The sequence below is a fragment of the Chelonoidis abingdonii genome, chromosome 20 (genome assembly GCF_003597395.2).
Source record: "Chelonoidis abingdonii isolate Lonesome George chromosome 20, CheloAbing_2.0, whole genome shotgun sequence".
Classification (NCBI taxonomy): Eukaryota; Metazoa; Chordata; order Testudines; family Testudinidae; genus Chelonoidis; species Chelonoidis abingdonii.
In genome coordinates, this window is record NC_133788.1 from 7,282,058 (window position 1) to 7,299,191 (window position 17,134).

Here is a 17,134-nt window from a genome sequence, read left to right on the forward strand (position 1 = left end):
CCCCTTTCCTGCCTAAAACTTCCTGTGTGGGTTTCTCTGTATATCTGAGTGTATCTTTCCCCTATTCACTCAACCTCTGTAGTTGTTAAAGATCAGCATGAACACCTGGGGGGGTAGTTTGTCCTGCATTTGGGGATTTTCTACTCTCCCACCCTTTCTGCAGAGGGGTAGGAGAAAGCTCAAGACCAGAAGAACCAGTTAACATATTGTCCGAGGAGCTTCCATCTGAATGGTCAGTGGTTGTGCTCTAATGACCCCCCCTTATCCCTGGGAGGGATATAGCCCTTGTCAGCAAGGGTGGGGTCTACGTACACATAGAGGTATTCAATGATACTCTGAACTTGTCACTATGAAAATTGCTGTATCAGGCAGAATTCAGATGTTGTACAGTGTCCTCACATTATCACCCCTGTAGCTCTCCCCTACAAGTTTCCAGGTTTACCCAAGTAACCTTTAAAAATGCACAGACTGCAGGTATGGAATAGTGACCCCCAAAAGTAACCAGTTAATGGTCACTCTCTGGTAGATTCTGATCACTCCAGCATGGAATATGGGAGTTGTCTGGAGAGACCTTACTAGGGTCACTCAGATCCCCTTGTCAGCTTCTCCATGTTTATAAGCTTAAAAAAAACCTTGGAAGTCAAAGTATATAATTAAATAGGGTCCAAGAGCATGTTGGAGGGATATATATTAGGAGATAGAATGATCAGAATGCCCCGTTACAATCCTGTTTCTACCTTAGTAAGCCATTTTCTGACCACCCTCCTTCATGAAATTATCTTCATGTCCTTAAGATTGGAAGAAAACCACCTGACAAGGAAGTTAGGAATACTGGCATTGAACCTGAGCTTCAGCTGCCAATGAGGCACTGCTGTGGAGTGCACAGGCAGGTGTGGATGGAATAGTGGGAGTGGTTGACCCTTTTTCCAAAGAGTGGGAACAAGAGAGAATCTTCTCATGTTCAGATGTATCTGACCTTTTCCAAATGGGTTCAACCCATCTCTGCTGACAGGCTGAAATACTACCACCTTCCTTGAACTGTGAGAAAGTAACAAAACAACCTGTCTAATCCAATCTCTGCATTTCCAATATGCCTTTCATTGTACGGTCCAGACTAAGAATTGAGGGCAGCTTGTTATTCATATAGCATCAAAAGCACATTAGGGGCTTCAGAGACAATGAAAGACAAAGTCCCTGCCCTGAAGAGCTCACAGTCTTAATGCCTCCCTTCTTACCTTGCCCCTGGCGACTGTACTTCCCTTGGATACAATCACTGTCATTATTGCATTGTCCTGCATCTGGCAGCTATGATGAGAAAAAAAGCAGACATCGCTCAGTGGCTGGAAGTCAGGTGTCTAGCAATCCCTCTCTATCCTGTGCATGGGAAAGCCCTCTTCAATTCCAGTTGTCTTTAGAACAAGGGCTTGTCTGCATGGGGATATTTCTGCACAGCAAGCGAAACTACAGCATATCGCTTGCTGCACATAATATTCCTCATAGACAAGCCTTCAAGCTGGGGCTTTGCTGCAGAGTAACTCGAGTTATCACTGCTCAAACTAGCCTAGTTCTAGTGAGACCAGCTACATTGCAAAATAGCACTGGAGCCGCATTGAGTGATTGGATTAGCAGCTGGCAAACTGTGCTCATTTGAGCTGTACCCTAACTACCTGCTGGGCCAGTCAACTCAAGTTAAAAGCACCATCACGCTCAAGGGACATGAATTGGGGCAACACTGGATTTATAATGCAAGACAACTCTGCAGTGAAGAGAAACCCTAAACTGGACTGAGAATTGTGCCCTATGGGAGGCAGATTTTCTAGGTGGCCATTCCCAGAAAAGGAGACCGGAAAATCCTTAGGGAATCTGATTGTCTTCAATGTTGGGCCTAAGAAGATACTGCAGTCCCATCCCCTGCCTCACTAGAGATAGCATCTTGTGAATACAAGTACTGCTCCTGGGGGAATTCTGTGTCATTGTGGATGCATAGAATTTATGTCCCCCACAGATTTCTTTGCTTCCCCACAGAAAAATGACTTTCTGACAGGGAAGCAAAGGGAAGCCTCAAGAGTGGTCATGTGACCTTCCTCAGCAATATGTTTCGAGTGCCCAGGGCAGCCGGCAGAGTGGTAAATCACTGTGGGGCAGGGAGTGAGGCTGGAGAAGACCCAGCTGGTGGTTTCTACCCTATGCTGAGCTCAGCTCCTAGTCCCAGCTGGGCTGGAGAGGCTGGGACTTCCTCTTCCCCTGTAAGGCATCCAGGGCCAGGTCAGACCCACCCCCAGATTTCTCCCCAAGCTGTGGGAAGCTCTGCAAACTCCTCCAGCCCCCGCATGCTTCCTACACCCATTGCTCCTCAGCCACAGGGGGAGGGATCCCTGCACAGGGAGCTGCTCCCCTATCCGCCCAACCCCCATGCACCCAGACCCCCTCATACCCAGACCCTCCTGCTGGCCTCACCCCCTCCTCTGCACCCAGAACCCCCTCCCAACACGTCCCACTTCCCTGCACCAGCCCAACGAGCCACTCACACATGGATCGCCACCCTACCAAGCCCCAACCAACTGCACATGGATCCCCACCCTAGAGCCCCACTCCCCCCGAATCTGGACCCCGCACTAAGCGCCCCAGACCCCCCTGCTGAGCTCTATTGCCCCCACACCCAGACTCCCGCGCTGAGCCCCAACCTCCTTCCCCTGGATCCCCCCTGCAGAGTCCCATTACCGTTGCACCCAGAACCCCCCAACAAGCCCCTGTGCATCCAGATGCCCTCCACACCCAGGTCCCCCACACAGAACCCTCTCAACCCACACCTTAATCACCTGACACTAAGCTCTTCCACATTTGGATCCTGCCTTGCTGAACCTACCTGCCCACACCTGGTGCACATGGCACAAAGGGGCAGGGCCCTGGGGTGTTTCTGGGGCAGGCCTGGTCCTTGGACCAGGGTTGGGTGCAGCCTCACTGCTGAGTCTGTGTCCCAGGGAGAGCTGTACAGTGATCTCCCACCTCTGTGCAGCCAGTGGCCTGTGCTCTCCAGTGCCATGCTGGAGGCTCCATATTTATTTGTCAAATATGATTTGCAGAATTTTAAAATATTGTGCGCAGAATTTTTAATTTTTTGACACAGAATGCCCTCAGGAGTAAAGTACAAAGGAGGCAGGGGGTAAACTCCAGCAAGCTAATCAACTGTAGTAGATAATCCAATCTGTACTGGTCCTGGTTATATATGTTGGCTGGATTCTCAATGGTGTTCAAGAGAACTGCATGCTCAAATTTCCATTTAAAAATTAATGGGGACCTGAGCATCCAAATCCTTCAAATGGCATTAGAAATCTCAGCAGACTGCAGAGATTGAGTGCAGGTGACTGAGTGCAGGTAGCTTCAGAAGACCATGTACTGCAACACAAGGTTTCTTTGCAATCCTTTTGGATTTCTGAAATGTGGCAAATCCTGTGGGGAGGATGGGGGAGGCTGAAAAAGATTTGCTAATGAGTTTGTCAGTACTAGGGATGTTTTATTATGGAAGGCAACTGTAGTACAGTGCATTCAACACATTAACTGTAGCTTTCCCTTGCATTATAAACAGCAAATTTATTGGCCAAGAATCTTAATATCTATAAAGCTAAAGATCAGAAGCTTGCTACTAGCAAATTGGTGGGAAAATAGTGGGCTGTGTTACCCCCGAAGAGAAGGGACTTTGCTACTACAGGGAACAATTCTACCCTGGCGTGCTCTAGTTTAGAGACTGTCTCTTATCCATTAGAGAGGAATTCTTTGTGAACTGACTTGCCTATCACTAGGCATAGAGGAAACTTGTGACTCCAGATTTCTTATTGAAATAACTAGCCAAAGCAAGACAGTTCCAAAGTCTCATCATTGGTTCAGTGGATGGGCCAGCAGACTGGGAGTCAGTAGAGCAGCTATACCCAGTTATGCAACCTTGAGCAAGTCTCTTCCCCCTCTGTATCTCAGTTTGCCATGCTGATACATGATGGATTAATACAGTGTGGTACAATAAGAACTGACCTGAAGCTTCCACAAAACTTGGACTCAAACACTGAGTTGTGATTGAGTTTGGGTAAATTCTCTACAAGTTCTTTTATTTGGGGGATTGGCTGGAATTTTAGGCAAATATTTGGGATGTGGGGAGAGGCCTGATTTTTTTCCCCTGAATTTATTCACCCATCCCTAATTAAAAAAGAAAAAAAAAAAAGAAAAAAAGAAAATCCCTGCAAATATAAAACAATTCTATTTACCTCAGGGCAAATATCCTGCTTCTGTCCGCGGGTGATAATGACGTTTGTCATTACCACAAATGAACTGTCCCCCTACAAAGAGGAATGCGATCAAGTCAAAAGTGGAAACGTATTTTCAAGTGAGTCATCATGGTGTAGGATGAATTACTGGGTGCACGATGTTATTGTTATGCAAAAACCTTCTATCTGACCATGGCCCGGGCGGTAAACAACCCCACCTAGAACACGTACTGCCCATCCTTCCTCCCTTAGACAGACTCATCGTTAACCCTCTTACCAACACCACTACTTTAAAGACTTAACCAGATGGTTGCTCATGAGAGGCAGGCAGTCTCTCCCATGGAGAGTAGAGATGCTACAAGGGGGAGCAGTAGGAGGAAATAGAGATGAAATATCACCCAGCCAGATAAGGAGATGAGGGACAATGACTCTCTGTGATGTTTTGTCTTCTGGGGATACATCATTTTGGACTGCTGATGGGTGTTGCACCTCCCCAGAGCCTCATCAGCAGTTTGGAACCCCTGGTTTGGAGAGGAGTCAAGGAGCCCCCAATAAACAGTAACTAGTCATGAGCTGATTGTAACCTGTAGTCTGATTTTTTTTTTTTAAGAGGTGCTTCACCTTCAGTTCCTATTGACCTTAAGGGAAGTGGCAGATGCTCAGGACCTCTAGAAATAAGGCCTTTAGTGTGTTGCAGAACGGATGCCCTTTCAGACAGTGGTAGCCCAGCACATGCTGCCAATTCACAGAGAAGGCTGTAGAGCTGAAGAGTCATTTGCTGGTTCCCTCTCCTCCGCAAGGTGCCAAAAAAGGACAGTGATTAGAAAAAAGCCCTCCCTCCTCCTTACCTGAGGTGGGAAAACATAGTCAGCCACGTCCCAGATGTGTGGGCCTATCCCGCTAATGTTAGTAACGGTTAAACCTTTGAGCTTCACCGAGACCGAGCTGATGATGCCGTCCTGTGACTGATAACCCTTCTTATAGAGGAAAACCCACCTAGGCAAACAAAGTCATTCAGATGAGTTACAGAACATCACTTTCATTAGTAGTACAGTGGGGTATCTGTTTTTTGTCTAGTTACCAGGATGGAGTAGACATAGAATGGGCTCCATTTGCAGAATGGGAAAAGCACAGATATTTCAGAAGGAGGAAGCACAGTGCAGTGGTTGAAGAACAGTACTGTATTTGGGGACCTGGTTCTGTTCCTCATTTTGCCACTGACTCCTTGTGTGACCTTGGGCTTAACCGAGTTGCCTAAGTTTTCAAGCATGGTCTGGTTTCTTTGGGTCTCCCACTTCAGAAGCCAAAGGCCTGACTTCCAGAGGTGCTGAGCATCCCCAGCACTAGGTCTGTGATGGCGCTAGCCCTTCTGAAAATCAGACTCACGTCGCTTCTGAAGTTGGACACTTTCTGAGGCACTCAGAAGTAGAGGCCAAGCTAGAAAATTTGATCTTTAACTGAGTCTACAGGTTTCAATTTCCCCATTTACAAAATGAGGGTAACAAAACTTACCCATCACAGCAGCGTTGTGAGTCTTAACTCAGCCATATTGGTAAGTACTTGAAATTGTAGATGGAAGGCGCTATAGGTAGATTTGAAAAGCATTATTACTGAGTTATTTCTGTGCAAAATATCTTGGAATATATTTTGAAATTTCTGGTGGGGAACAGGAATTGGTTCAGTTCAAACAGAAACCACACCGAAACCCACCCAAAATTTGAACCTAATCCAAACCAAACTTTGGTGATTTAAAAAAAAACTACCATTCCTTTTTGCACGACCCTGCAAGTCCTGGTTAGAGCTTGGACCAGACCACGAACACCTAAAATACCTTCAAAGAAGGTTGTTTTGAGAGACTTTTCAGCCAAGTCTCTCACACTTGCAGGTGCTATATTAACGTGTTGCAGATCTTGCAAGTCTAGCTCACATAACAAGTCTACTGATTCCACCAAGGATACTTGTATGAAGAAGGGTTGCAGGAATAGACCTAAGCCAGAACCTGTATCTTGAAGGCCTTTCAATCTCTTCTGTAGCCTCTTTCATCTATAGGCCTCAAAGTGCTCTACACAAACAACTCGTTCAGCCTTACTCCACCACCACAAAGTGGGGAAATATCTCCTCTCCCTTTTCAAAGATTATAAAATTAGGAATTGAAAAATCTAAGGCAGCCAGTGTTAAAGTCAGCAATAGAACCCACAGTCCTGAAAGTCCTAATTTACAGTTCTCTTTTCTAACCACTTCCTAACATGACCCCCCTGCGCCTTAAATTAATGTCAGTGTCTCCAGATTTCAACAACGGCACAAAATGTGTGATAGTTCCATAAAGAAAGAGATTTTCAAACTAAAATGCATGTTCTTTACCTATGTGAATTCAGCAGCTTTTGTGGATGGCATGGGTTGATTTTGCAGGAAGTTAGCCACAATGTAGTCTATGCTGGGGGTGGGGGATCTGCTTGAATTTCCCTGCTCTTAATCTGAATTTGACCTCATGATCAAGTGTGTGATGGAACCCTCTGTCAGATGAAATTAAATCAGAGCAACATTGAATGATCTAAACATCACCCTGTCCCAGAGTGCAATGTATGGCTGGTGTAACTCAGGTTAATGATTAGCCAACACGTGGTCTCAGCTGACAACTGGCAAGCTGAGGACAGCGGCAGTAAGTTATGTTAGTTAGTTGTCTAAATATTAGTTTACAGATTACTTTATGAATGGTTCATCACATTTATATGGCCATTAATACTTTCAATATGGCCAGATTTTAACATTAATTAGCATATTACATGAACAAACTGTCTTTTAATTAACTCTGAGAAATTGTAAACAAGGCCGGATGACCATTTTGAGTTGAAATCCAACACTTCATGGAATCATCCACATAAGAGTCAGTCAGACTAAAAAAGGAGCGATCTGGTTTTCATCCGCTGCAGAATGTGGGCATGGATCCCACTAGCTCTGGCATGCAAAGTGAGGGCTCTGCTGGGGGCATTTTCTAGGAGAGCACAGAGGCAACAGTGATGAACATTGGTCATTAGCTGTGTCGGGTGCCTATAATTGTCCTCTGCTGCCTTCACCATATGGCTATGTCAGAGGCTGTGCTCAGCTGATTAGCATATGGTGTTAATAATGGATTAATTTCATCACTTCCATTTTTGGGCACTCTGAGCATTTCTCTTGCTGAGGGAAGAACTGCATGGTAGTTTAGGGGAGTGGAAATGAACTATAAAGCCCCTAGGATGCCACTTCAAATCCAACCCTAATCCATTAACCTACACCAAGTGTGGTGCTGTGTCCCCCTGTAGTGGCGGCAGGACTGTATATAGAGGTTGATGAGCCCACTACAAACATGAATCTTCTATCTCAGGAAAGAGAGATTCATGGTTTTCGATCCAGAGATCCCAGGTTCAATCCCTGCTGCTGATGACCCATCCAGCAGTGACTAAAAGGCTGTTGGGTGACCTCCACCAAACAAGACACTGGTCTCAGTCTAGCTCCTTGCAGACAGATGCCGAAGCAAAAATTCACATGCATCACCAGTGTTTCCCTTTTCCCATCTTAAAACTACAGCTGTAGCAGGCTGAAGAGCACCAAGTTTTTAGCAGAGAAGCCAAGAACAAAAGGGCCTGCTTCCATGAAAGCCTCCAGCAAGGTGTTGTGCACCTTCAACTCCCGTTGACTTCACTGAGAGTTGAGGGCACCCGGGGCCTTAATGAGCACAGAGACTGAACTGCCCTCTTAGCCATGCAGCTGGCTCCTCCATTGCCGGATGCTGCAGGGAGCAACGTGGCTGAGGGATTTCAGCAGTTTCCAGTGCTGTCACATGTAACGTATTCCCTATTGAAATAAAAAACAAATGCATTTAACAAAAGAAGAGATGGCCCTGGCGCCTAGAGAGACATTGCAATACCCATAGCCCCAGAGCATTAGGCAGGTCTGCAATACTTGCCCTTCGTTAACAGAAAGGTAACATTCCCACAGTGACAAAGGACATTCCCCAGACCGGAAGAAGAGCTCTGTGTGGCTCACAAGCTTGTCTCTCTCACCAACAGAAGTAGGTCCAATAAATAAGATATTACCTCACCCACGCTGTCTCTCCAATAGGGCTAAAATGAGCTCTCTGCCTACTGAGTCACAGGAAGCAACACTTCTACAGGGCCAGCTCTTCCAGATTTAGTAATCACCTGTGCAGCAACAGCTTTAGTGCCTGTCTGCTGCCTAGACCCACTGCAGCATGTTTCTGGGGGCTAGATGAGAAAGTGACTGTGGGCCTGTCTTGCAATTTTTCTAGGGCAGTAGATGCTCAAAGCCAGCGTAGACCTGCTTCAGTAGAAGGTGTTGTACACTTGGACTAGGAACCTAACGCCATCTGTAGCCAAACGGAAGGGGAACAAGAAGAATGCCTTGGTTGTGCTAAAATCTCCAGCCCAGGTTTCCTAAACTTTGCCAGGGCCGGCTCTCGGTTTTTTGCTGACCCAAGCAAAAAATTTGTTGGCTGCCCCCACCCCAGCCCTGGGCTCTCATGCCCCCCACCACTGCCCTCCCCCACCTGCACCCCCTGCCACCCCAGCCCTGGGCTCCCTGCCAACAGTGCTGACTCCTCCCTTGCCTCCAGCCAGTCTGGCGCTGGCAGGATTGGAGTAAGCAATGGGGGTCCCGGGCCCAGCTTCAGCCCAGGGTCCCTCCAGCCAGGGCTCCTGCCTCCAGGACTGGCCGGGACCCGGGATGGCAGAGCTGGGGACCACCCCAACAGGGGGCTAAGGAGCCGGGGCAGGGCAGCCCTAGAGGGATTGGAGCTGTGGAGAGCAGGATGTGGGCCCTGCACAGCAGCACCCGCTCTCTGTGGTCCCGCTGCTTCTGGCCGCCCTGCTGCAGTCCCTGGGCAGTTTGGGTCATTTCAGTCAGCCTTGGCTGCAGCGCTGAGGGGCAGCTGCCCTGCGGGACCTTCAGGCAGCTCCGTGTGCCCCACAGGGCAGCCCTCAGCCTGAGTGTCCCCTGCTCGGAGCCTGCCCGGTCCAGCCACAAGGTGCGGGCGCTGCTCCCCCATGGCATGAACCGCAGTGGCCCCAGGTGCCCCAGACACATGCTGCTGCTGCCAGGGCTGGCTCTAGGCTTTTGCCGCCCGAAGCGCAAAAAAGAAACAAAAAAAAAAAGGATGGCCGGAATGCTGCCCCTGAAAATGTGCCACCCCAAGCACATGCTTGGTTTGCTGGTGCCTAGAGTCGGCTCTGAACCTTGCCACCATAGCTGGGGTTCTCAGGCAAATAACTGATGGATCCTAGGCAAATGAGTGAGCCCCCCAGTTCTTGTTGCCTGTAGAACAACTTGTGGAAAGTCATTTAAAAGACCTTTTTCTAAGTGTGTATATCGGGGGGGGGGGGGCAAGGGGTTGGTTTTGAAAATGAGCCTTCCTGGCAGAGGCAGCAGCTGAGAATCCAGAGGGAATTGAGACTTGTGGCTCTTGCATATTTTACTGGTAAATATATATATTCCAAGATTCTCCCAGCAGTACAAGAACTGTATATCACTCTCTAGCATGGCTGGGACCCACTGGCAGTGTGGGAAGAAGAGTCTTATTGGTAACCAGACTTGCGTTTTAGTTTCTGGCATAGGATTAGACAGTTAGAGATCTGAAGCTGATACTTTTTCTTGTGTGTTCCCACACTAGACCAGGGGATAGAACATTGTCTGCATCTTTCCCTCAGCATCCCTGTTGCTTGTTAATTTCATTGGGTGACCCCTAGTTCTTGTTAAGTGAAGAGGTAAATAACACATCCTTATTCACCTTCTCCATACCAATCATGATTTTATAGACCTCTATCATATCTGCCTTTAGTCATCTCTTTTCCAAACTGCACAGTCTCAGACTTTTCAATCTCTCTTCATATGGAAGCTGTTGTATACCCCTAATCATCGTTGTCGTTTTTCCTGAAAGCTTCGTGGGGCAGGAACTGTCTTACTAGGCGTGTACAGTACCCAGAACAAAGGGTCCCTGATCCTGGGGCCTCCTACTGCTACTGTACTATAACAACTTCCTCAATATTTGGAGATGCTCAGATTAAGGATTTGGGTTCAGATCCAGCTGGCTAAGCCTCACTGTTGCTGGGGCTGGCTGGAACAGGATGCATTGTATCTGCTACCTGCATTCTGTACACAGCACACACCAAGACAAACAAATGATCATTTTTTCACATGGTGTAAGCTGAACCCTCTCCTTGGTAAAAGAAACCCAGTAGGACAACGGGAGGGAAAATACAAATGAAATAGCATTACAGTCTCACCATAGTTGGAAAAGTCTCTGTATGTAAACTTGACTGCATGTGCTTGGGAAGCATTGATAACTCTATCTTAGGATGCACATAGATAAATATAGGGTATAGAGGAAGAGGAAGCTACAGAGATATAAAGCTGCCTCTGTTTTTGTCAGTGGGCTAACCCCAACTTTGCTTCTAGCATGAGCACGTCCAAGTCCTGTTGCTACTGAAAACTAATAGACTCAAAGACTCGGCGACTTTAAGGCCAGATGGGACCACCATGATCATCTAGTCTGACCTCCTGCACACTACAGGCCACAGAACCTCAACCGCACACTCCTGTAACAGAACCATAACCTCTGGCTGAGTTACTGAAGTCCTCAACTTAAAAACTTCAAGTTAGAGAGAATTCAGCATGTACACTACTTTAAACTTGCAAGTGACTCATGCCCCGTGCTGCAGAGGAAAGCAAAAACTCCCTGGTCTCTGCCAATCTGACCTGGGGGAAATTTCTTCCTGACCTCAATATGGCAATCAGTTAGACCTTCAGCATTTCAGTAAGACCAACAGCCAGACACCTGGGAAAGAACTCTATGTAGTAACTCAGAGCCCTCCCCATCTAGTGTCCCATCACTGGCCATTGGGAATATTTGCTGCTAACAGTTGCACATCAGCTACATGCCACCATAGGCAGTCCCATCATACCACCCCCTCCATAAACTTATCAAGTTCAGTCTTCAAGCCCGTTAAGTTTTTTGTGCCCACTGCTCCCTTTGGAAGGCTGTTCCAGAACTTCACTCCTCTGATGGTTAGAAATCTTTGGTCTAATTTCAAGTCTAATCTCCTTTACGTCAAGTGGAAACTAAACGTTCTATCTTTGCTATCAATGACTACTATGGCTGAATACGCAGCAGTTGGTGTCATTGCAATATCATTTCTTCCCAGAGGCAGGCAGGTTACCCAATGCCATAATAATTGCCCAACAAACTGTTCTTCAAGAGAACTGGGCTTATTTACATATGAAATGTAAAAATAAGCCTGCCTGGCAAACTTGCTTTCAAAGATAAAAGAAGTCTAACTTCCTCAGGCTTGTTCATTAAGGGAGAATATAGTTATGATCTGCAGAAAGTTGGGGAAACAGGAAGAAACTCCTTCAGACAGATGGTGCAGCTGAGATGCTGAGCACTTGTGGCCATTAGAGGCTACAGTACATGTAATCTGGCATGGCAGAGATGGCTAACACAGTCCATAAGCAAAAGTCTCCCACACAGAGAAGGAGCTTTTCTCCCAGGCCTGATGTTGGAGTTATCAAGTTTCACCCTTCTCAAAAAAGGGTAGGGGGAAGGGGGGTTAGAATTACCCTTCTACCCACCTGGCAGCCATTTTTATTGCCTATGCTGCCAGCATATCATGGTTTGTGCCTTTATTGCACCTACCTGCTAAGGTTTAAAAAAAAAAAAAAAAGACTGGATTCTGGCTTTGGAGCCATGGCATAGGCTGTCCTGCTTGTTTCTCTCCAATGTTTTGCAGGCCATATTCCCCTTTTCGGCTCCTCTGGTTTGTGTTCACCCTTGATTTCTACATGGAGGCTGAAGCTATCCCGTTCTGCAATAGCCCTACAGCTCAGATTTGAAGATGGGGCTGGTCAGAAAAGAGGGGGGCATTGAAAGACTAAACATCATTTCTGTTCTTTCATAGAAAGTAGGTTTTTTCAGCCACTTTCCAGACAGCAAATTTGGCAATCCAGGGCCTGCAGGGTCCCAATGGCAGCAATTACTGTTCTCATCACGATCATCCCCCCATTGTGAGGCTGCTGCCCTGCCTCTAAGCAATGATTATTTGGGGATAAAGGGTATGCACTCGCTGCTCCTCATGCAAATGCTACTAATTGCACATCCACAAGAGTTAAACAAAGCCAAGCATCGCTCACAGTCCTACCTCACGCCATTAGACATGCAAGGTAACAAGCCTTCTGCTGTGGGAAGCTAGAAGCCCTCTGGCAAGTATTTCCTAAGAGGGATTGAGGTCCATCTTTAGGGCTCTGCCTATCTTCAGCGTTCGTGGGAGAAATCAGTATTATTCCATCAGTGAATACACCTCAGCAGATGCATCCCCACTGGCATCGAGAGGTGCAAATAGCTATGGGAGCAGGAGCCGATCTTCTACTCCCATTCCACCACTGTAGCCCTCCTTCAAGGCTGCCATCCTGGAAGGGCAGTTTAAGTTCCTCTGGATGCTCCACAGCAGCCTCACCAGGAGAGGCTGCAGCAGATGTGCTGAATCTGCCATGCTCCTTATCTGGCCTGCCCGAGATGGAGGCTGGTGCAGGGACTTTACCGCCTACATTAGTGTATTTCAGCGACTGCAGTGGCCCACATGCACTCTGAATCACGTGCATGCTCTGTGGTGAGATGGTTCAATATGTGGCTAGCTCACTGGGCAAACGGTGCAGAGATTCTGACATCTTTTTGAAAAACACCCAGTGCCACACTACAGAGTTTGATGGCTGCCTGGGGGCGGCCAGTTCAGTAGCAGTTTTTAGAAACAAACTTGTGGTGAAAACTTCCCAGGCAATTCAGGGGACGTGAACTCTTGCTGCAATATCCTTCTGCAGCTCTAAACACCCAGGGTCAGGACATGCCTTTCAGTTTGTGAGGAGCTTTCGACACGTTTGCTTTATTTATTCTCTGCTTAAAACAGTTTCTGCTGAGCTCTAGCTGCCTTCAGGTCCGGCCTTAAGCACAAACAAAGCAAAGCAGACATTTGCGCCTTGCTCTTTTGGAAGCACTTCATCCCCTACTCATTCTTTAACCCATAGGCTGACCTTATCTTCCTCTTAGGAAGCAGGACCAGAGAGGGATGAATGTATGGCCTTATTCCCCTCCACTCCTCCTCCTCCCTCTTTCAGCTGCTTGGGTCTCACAAATTACAAAGCTTAGGGTTAGGGTTAATATGATGAAAACAGTAACAGCAGCAGGCATTGAGGGCCTGAACCAATGACTTAATTGGCTTTGGATCAGGCCCTTATACAAGGCCTTTCCTCCAGTGAGCTTACTATGATTTACGACGTTTACATACTGGGATTGTTACACTCATCTCCGACATACAGCCACCTCTGGGGTTTAACACAGCACCCATTTAACAGTGCAGTGCAACACTGCTCAACAAACTGCTCAGGGCAAAGTGAATACTGTTTGCAGGTGAAACTGTTGGGAGACTGTAAGGAGACAAAAAATAATTACCCACAACATTAGAATCTATCTAATGCCCCTGCTCAGGGTGTCTAAGGATCATAAGCGGCAAGGTCTCAGCATTACTTCTCATCCAGAAGGGGGCCGAACAGAAATTCCAGTAGCCAAGCCAACCTAGAACTGAATGTGTGGCAACACTAGCATTGACTTAATGGCTAGTCAGCAGGTATAGTATCTGGAAAGTTCAGAAGAGCTGCCATTTGGAATTTCTCACTGAAATGAAAGGCTATGAATGAGCTAGAAAATCCTTACCCTATGATGTATCCAAGAACCACAAGCTGGGTCAGCCGGAAGACGAGTCCCACTTTCTTGTTTTTCACCAGCACCATTCGAGGGGTGTCATATTCAAAGAAGAAGGAAGAGACTTTCTCCCCGAGTTTGAGCCCCATGGCTGATGCAGCAGGACTAAAGCTTTTCTATGCAAATGCCTAATCCCAAACCAAACACAGGCTCTGTCGCTTCTGACTGTAGTGGGTGGAGCTCCTCGATACAAGAGGTCAAATCTTCTGTTTGCACAAAAATTTACCAGTGTTTCCCTCTGCACATCTGGTTCCTTCTCAGCAAGCAGATGGAAGCTTGCTCTTCCTATATGCTCACCTCTGCGTGCACAGTGCACTCAGTGTCTCCTTAGATGGTCTGGGGGTGGGGATATGTGAACATGTAACGGAAGCATACAACCCAGGCTATCTGGCAGCACAGTAACTGCAGCACAACACAGGCAGGATGGGTTAACACTTACAAAGTGTTTGGACAATGCAAAGTAATGTGCTAAGAGTTACTATTCTGATTGCTCTGACTGGGGCAGACCTGCTGGTAGGATCAGCACATTGCCATATATAATTTCTCAGAAAGCTGAAATCATCCCCGGGTAACAGAAATTGCCTGTTAGCAAAAAATGCAAGTTGTGAAATCAAGATGCATGGTCTAAGTCAGTTTGTAGATTGCTGTGGGTTACTGAAAGTGCATGGGACCCTTTCCTGTTGTACGCTGCTCCTCCAAGCAACTGTATACTGGGAAATGTTTTTTCCTGTGGGTTTTTGGGTGGGTTTTTTTTGGTCTTTATGATTACATCAGGTGGTGCAACTCTCTGGTAACTCACTTGCCTTCCAGAGCCCAATAATTCACTCTCCTCTACAGTTCTGTTCCTTCTTGGCATTAGCATTGCACTGGGAGGTCAAAGAGTGAGTCACGAACTCAAAACAACAGCTCGAGGAAAGGAGTTTGGATCTGAATGTTCGGTGGGGTTTGCATCTAGGGGTTTCTCTTGGGCCATCATAGAGATAAGGGCTAGTCACAACGTTTGGGTGTGGGGCCGATCAGATTTGGGATTTAGGTTTGGGCTTATCTCTAGCAAATACGGTCATTTCAGTAAGATTATAAAGGGATTGGCTATGTCCAGGAATAGGACTAGCAACAGCTAGAGAGCTTCGTAAATGTTAATTAACCATCTCATAATACACCTGGGATGTGGGTAGCTTCCTCATATCATAGATGGGCAGGGACCATCTTTGTCTTGTGTTTGTACAGCACCTAGCACAGTGGGAGTGCTAGGCCATGACTGGAGCATCTAAGTGCTATGGTAATACAACCATGGTAAATGGGGAAACAGACACTGAAAGACCATGGAATTTGCCAAGGATACAGAGGGAGGGAATGCATTAAAGATAAACTAAAAACATAAGAGCACTTGGTTCCCAGACCTGGGATCAGGTGAATATCTTGCCTAGCTTATTGATTGCCATGTGCAACAACCCTAGCTACTAGAAATAGATGCAATCCAACCTCTCACTCCTCCAGCCTAATTCAAACACTCCTGAACTTTGGGAGAGGTTAGATCCATAGCTAAACTGTATGACTCAGGTGTGTCTCTAAAGAGATGGATTTGGAATGTACAAGAGTATCAGTTAAGACTATGTAATCTAGGGAAGGTACACCTAAGAAATCCCCATGAGTTTCTGATTTGATTCCACTCCACCTGGCTTCACAGCACTTTTCACTCTGAATTTCTGGTTCAGATGCATCACAAAGCAGAACCCAGGCAAAATTGCCATAGTTCACATCAGAAGTTTGCACAACCGGGAATTTCACTTGTTTTCAACTCAAATCCCATAAAATCAGCCCAGTTTAGCTCAGTAGTGGGAAAATTTTAGTGAAACATTGTGCAAACTTCAACTATGTTCCAAGCCTGTAAATTTAACCCAAATCCAGACAAAGATTTTAGGGTTCACTGAATGCATTTGGAACAATTCTGATAGTCATCCTCATGCTTCAGGGAACATTCTGGGGGAGTCAGGAAGCTTTCCTAGTACTAAGATAACTCAGATACTAACAGGGCCAGATTCTTGCACCAGTTGTATAATGAGGCATCTGGGGATTCTCTCTGTTTGGGAATCCTTAGATGGAGTAAACCTGGTATAGCCAGATCTATGGTACCTGGTCCTGACTCCCTTAGCACAGGTGCTGTTCTGGAGTTGTACCAGGGAGAGAAAGGGACATAGCCAAGCCTTCACTCTGGCTCTTCTTGCCTGGTGGAAGCACAGCGGGATTGTGGAGAGAATTCCAGGAGGAAAAAGATAGAGCAGCATCTCTGTGATGCTGCTGTCTTCTGCTAAGACACAAACTGGTCTGCAGCGGCCTTCCAGGTTCAGGGCTGAGGATCTGAAAGGTGGTGGAAAGCCCCTTGTGCTCATGCTGAGCAGAGCTGGGTGGCCTTGAGGATTTGGGGCATAATAATAACTCGCATCCATGGGAGAGTTTCACTGGTATCGATGCACTTTAGAAAGATAATGCTATTGACTCCTCTCCACTTATGGGTGGGCAAGCTGGGTCAGAGGTGAAGGGACTTGCCCAAGGTGGTGCAAGATAGGACTACCCTCTTGCCATGTGATCTATGTAATGAATCTCAGGAGGAAGGGAGCAAAGAGCTACAGCCACAGTGCTCTAGCAGGCTGGGGAAGGTTTCTCAATGTGACGTTTACTACATGTAAATGAGCGCCAATAAATGGGCCTGGGCCTGTTAGCCTCAGACTGAGACTTGGATCAGGACGTGAGGGAGGGTTGGAAGTAGGGTTTTGGCTAAGACTCCTCTCTAGTGCGAAAGCTGTAAGTACAATGTAAGAAATCCCACTGCAGGAGACCCAGCTAGGTTACCTTGCAACTTTTCAAATGGTTTCCAGTATGGCAGCTTTGAAAGTGTGATTCTGCCATCACATGTGTATGTACAGGGAGGGGGGAGACATAGCTTCAAGAGGCTCCATAATTATTGCTTCAAAGATTTCTGCACTACAAGTGCTTAGTTGACAAGGGTTTTTCCCCCCAACCTCAGCCAGCCAGCCAGCTCTGCAAATACAGCCTGGCCTCTGAGATTCAAGGTGGG

The 17,134-nt window shown here is 46.9% G+C and overlaps 1 protein-coding gene across 3 annotated transcripts in view; it reads right to left on the reverse strand.

Annotated features, from left to right (window-relative positions):
* P2RX1 (purinergic receptor P2X 1) overlaps positions 1 to 14,398 on the reverse strand; it is a 33,764-nt gene extending 19,366 nt beyond the window's left edge. For 2 of the 3 annotated variants that reach the window (XM_032786973.2, XM_032786974.2), the window contains exons 1-4: positions 14,011 to 14,398; positions 5,105 to 5,252; positions 4,257 to 4,328; positions 1,236 to 1,305 (exon numbers count right to left, since the gene is read on the reverse strand). In XM_032786973.2, coding sequence (XP_032642864.1) covers positions 1,236 to 1,305; positions 4,257 to 4,328; positions 5,105 to 5,252; positions 14,011 to 14,147 — 427 coding nt within the window. In that variant the 5' untranslated portion in view covers positions 14,148 to 14,398. The remainder of the gene's footprint in view (positions 1 to 1,235; positions 1,306 to 4,256; positions 4,329 to 5,104; positions 5,253 to 14,010) is intronic. The other variant, XM_032786972.2, reaches the window with a different exon arrangement.
* Positions 14,399 to 17,134: the final 2,736 nt, after the last annotated feature.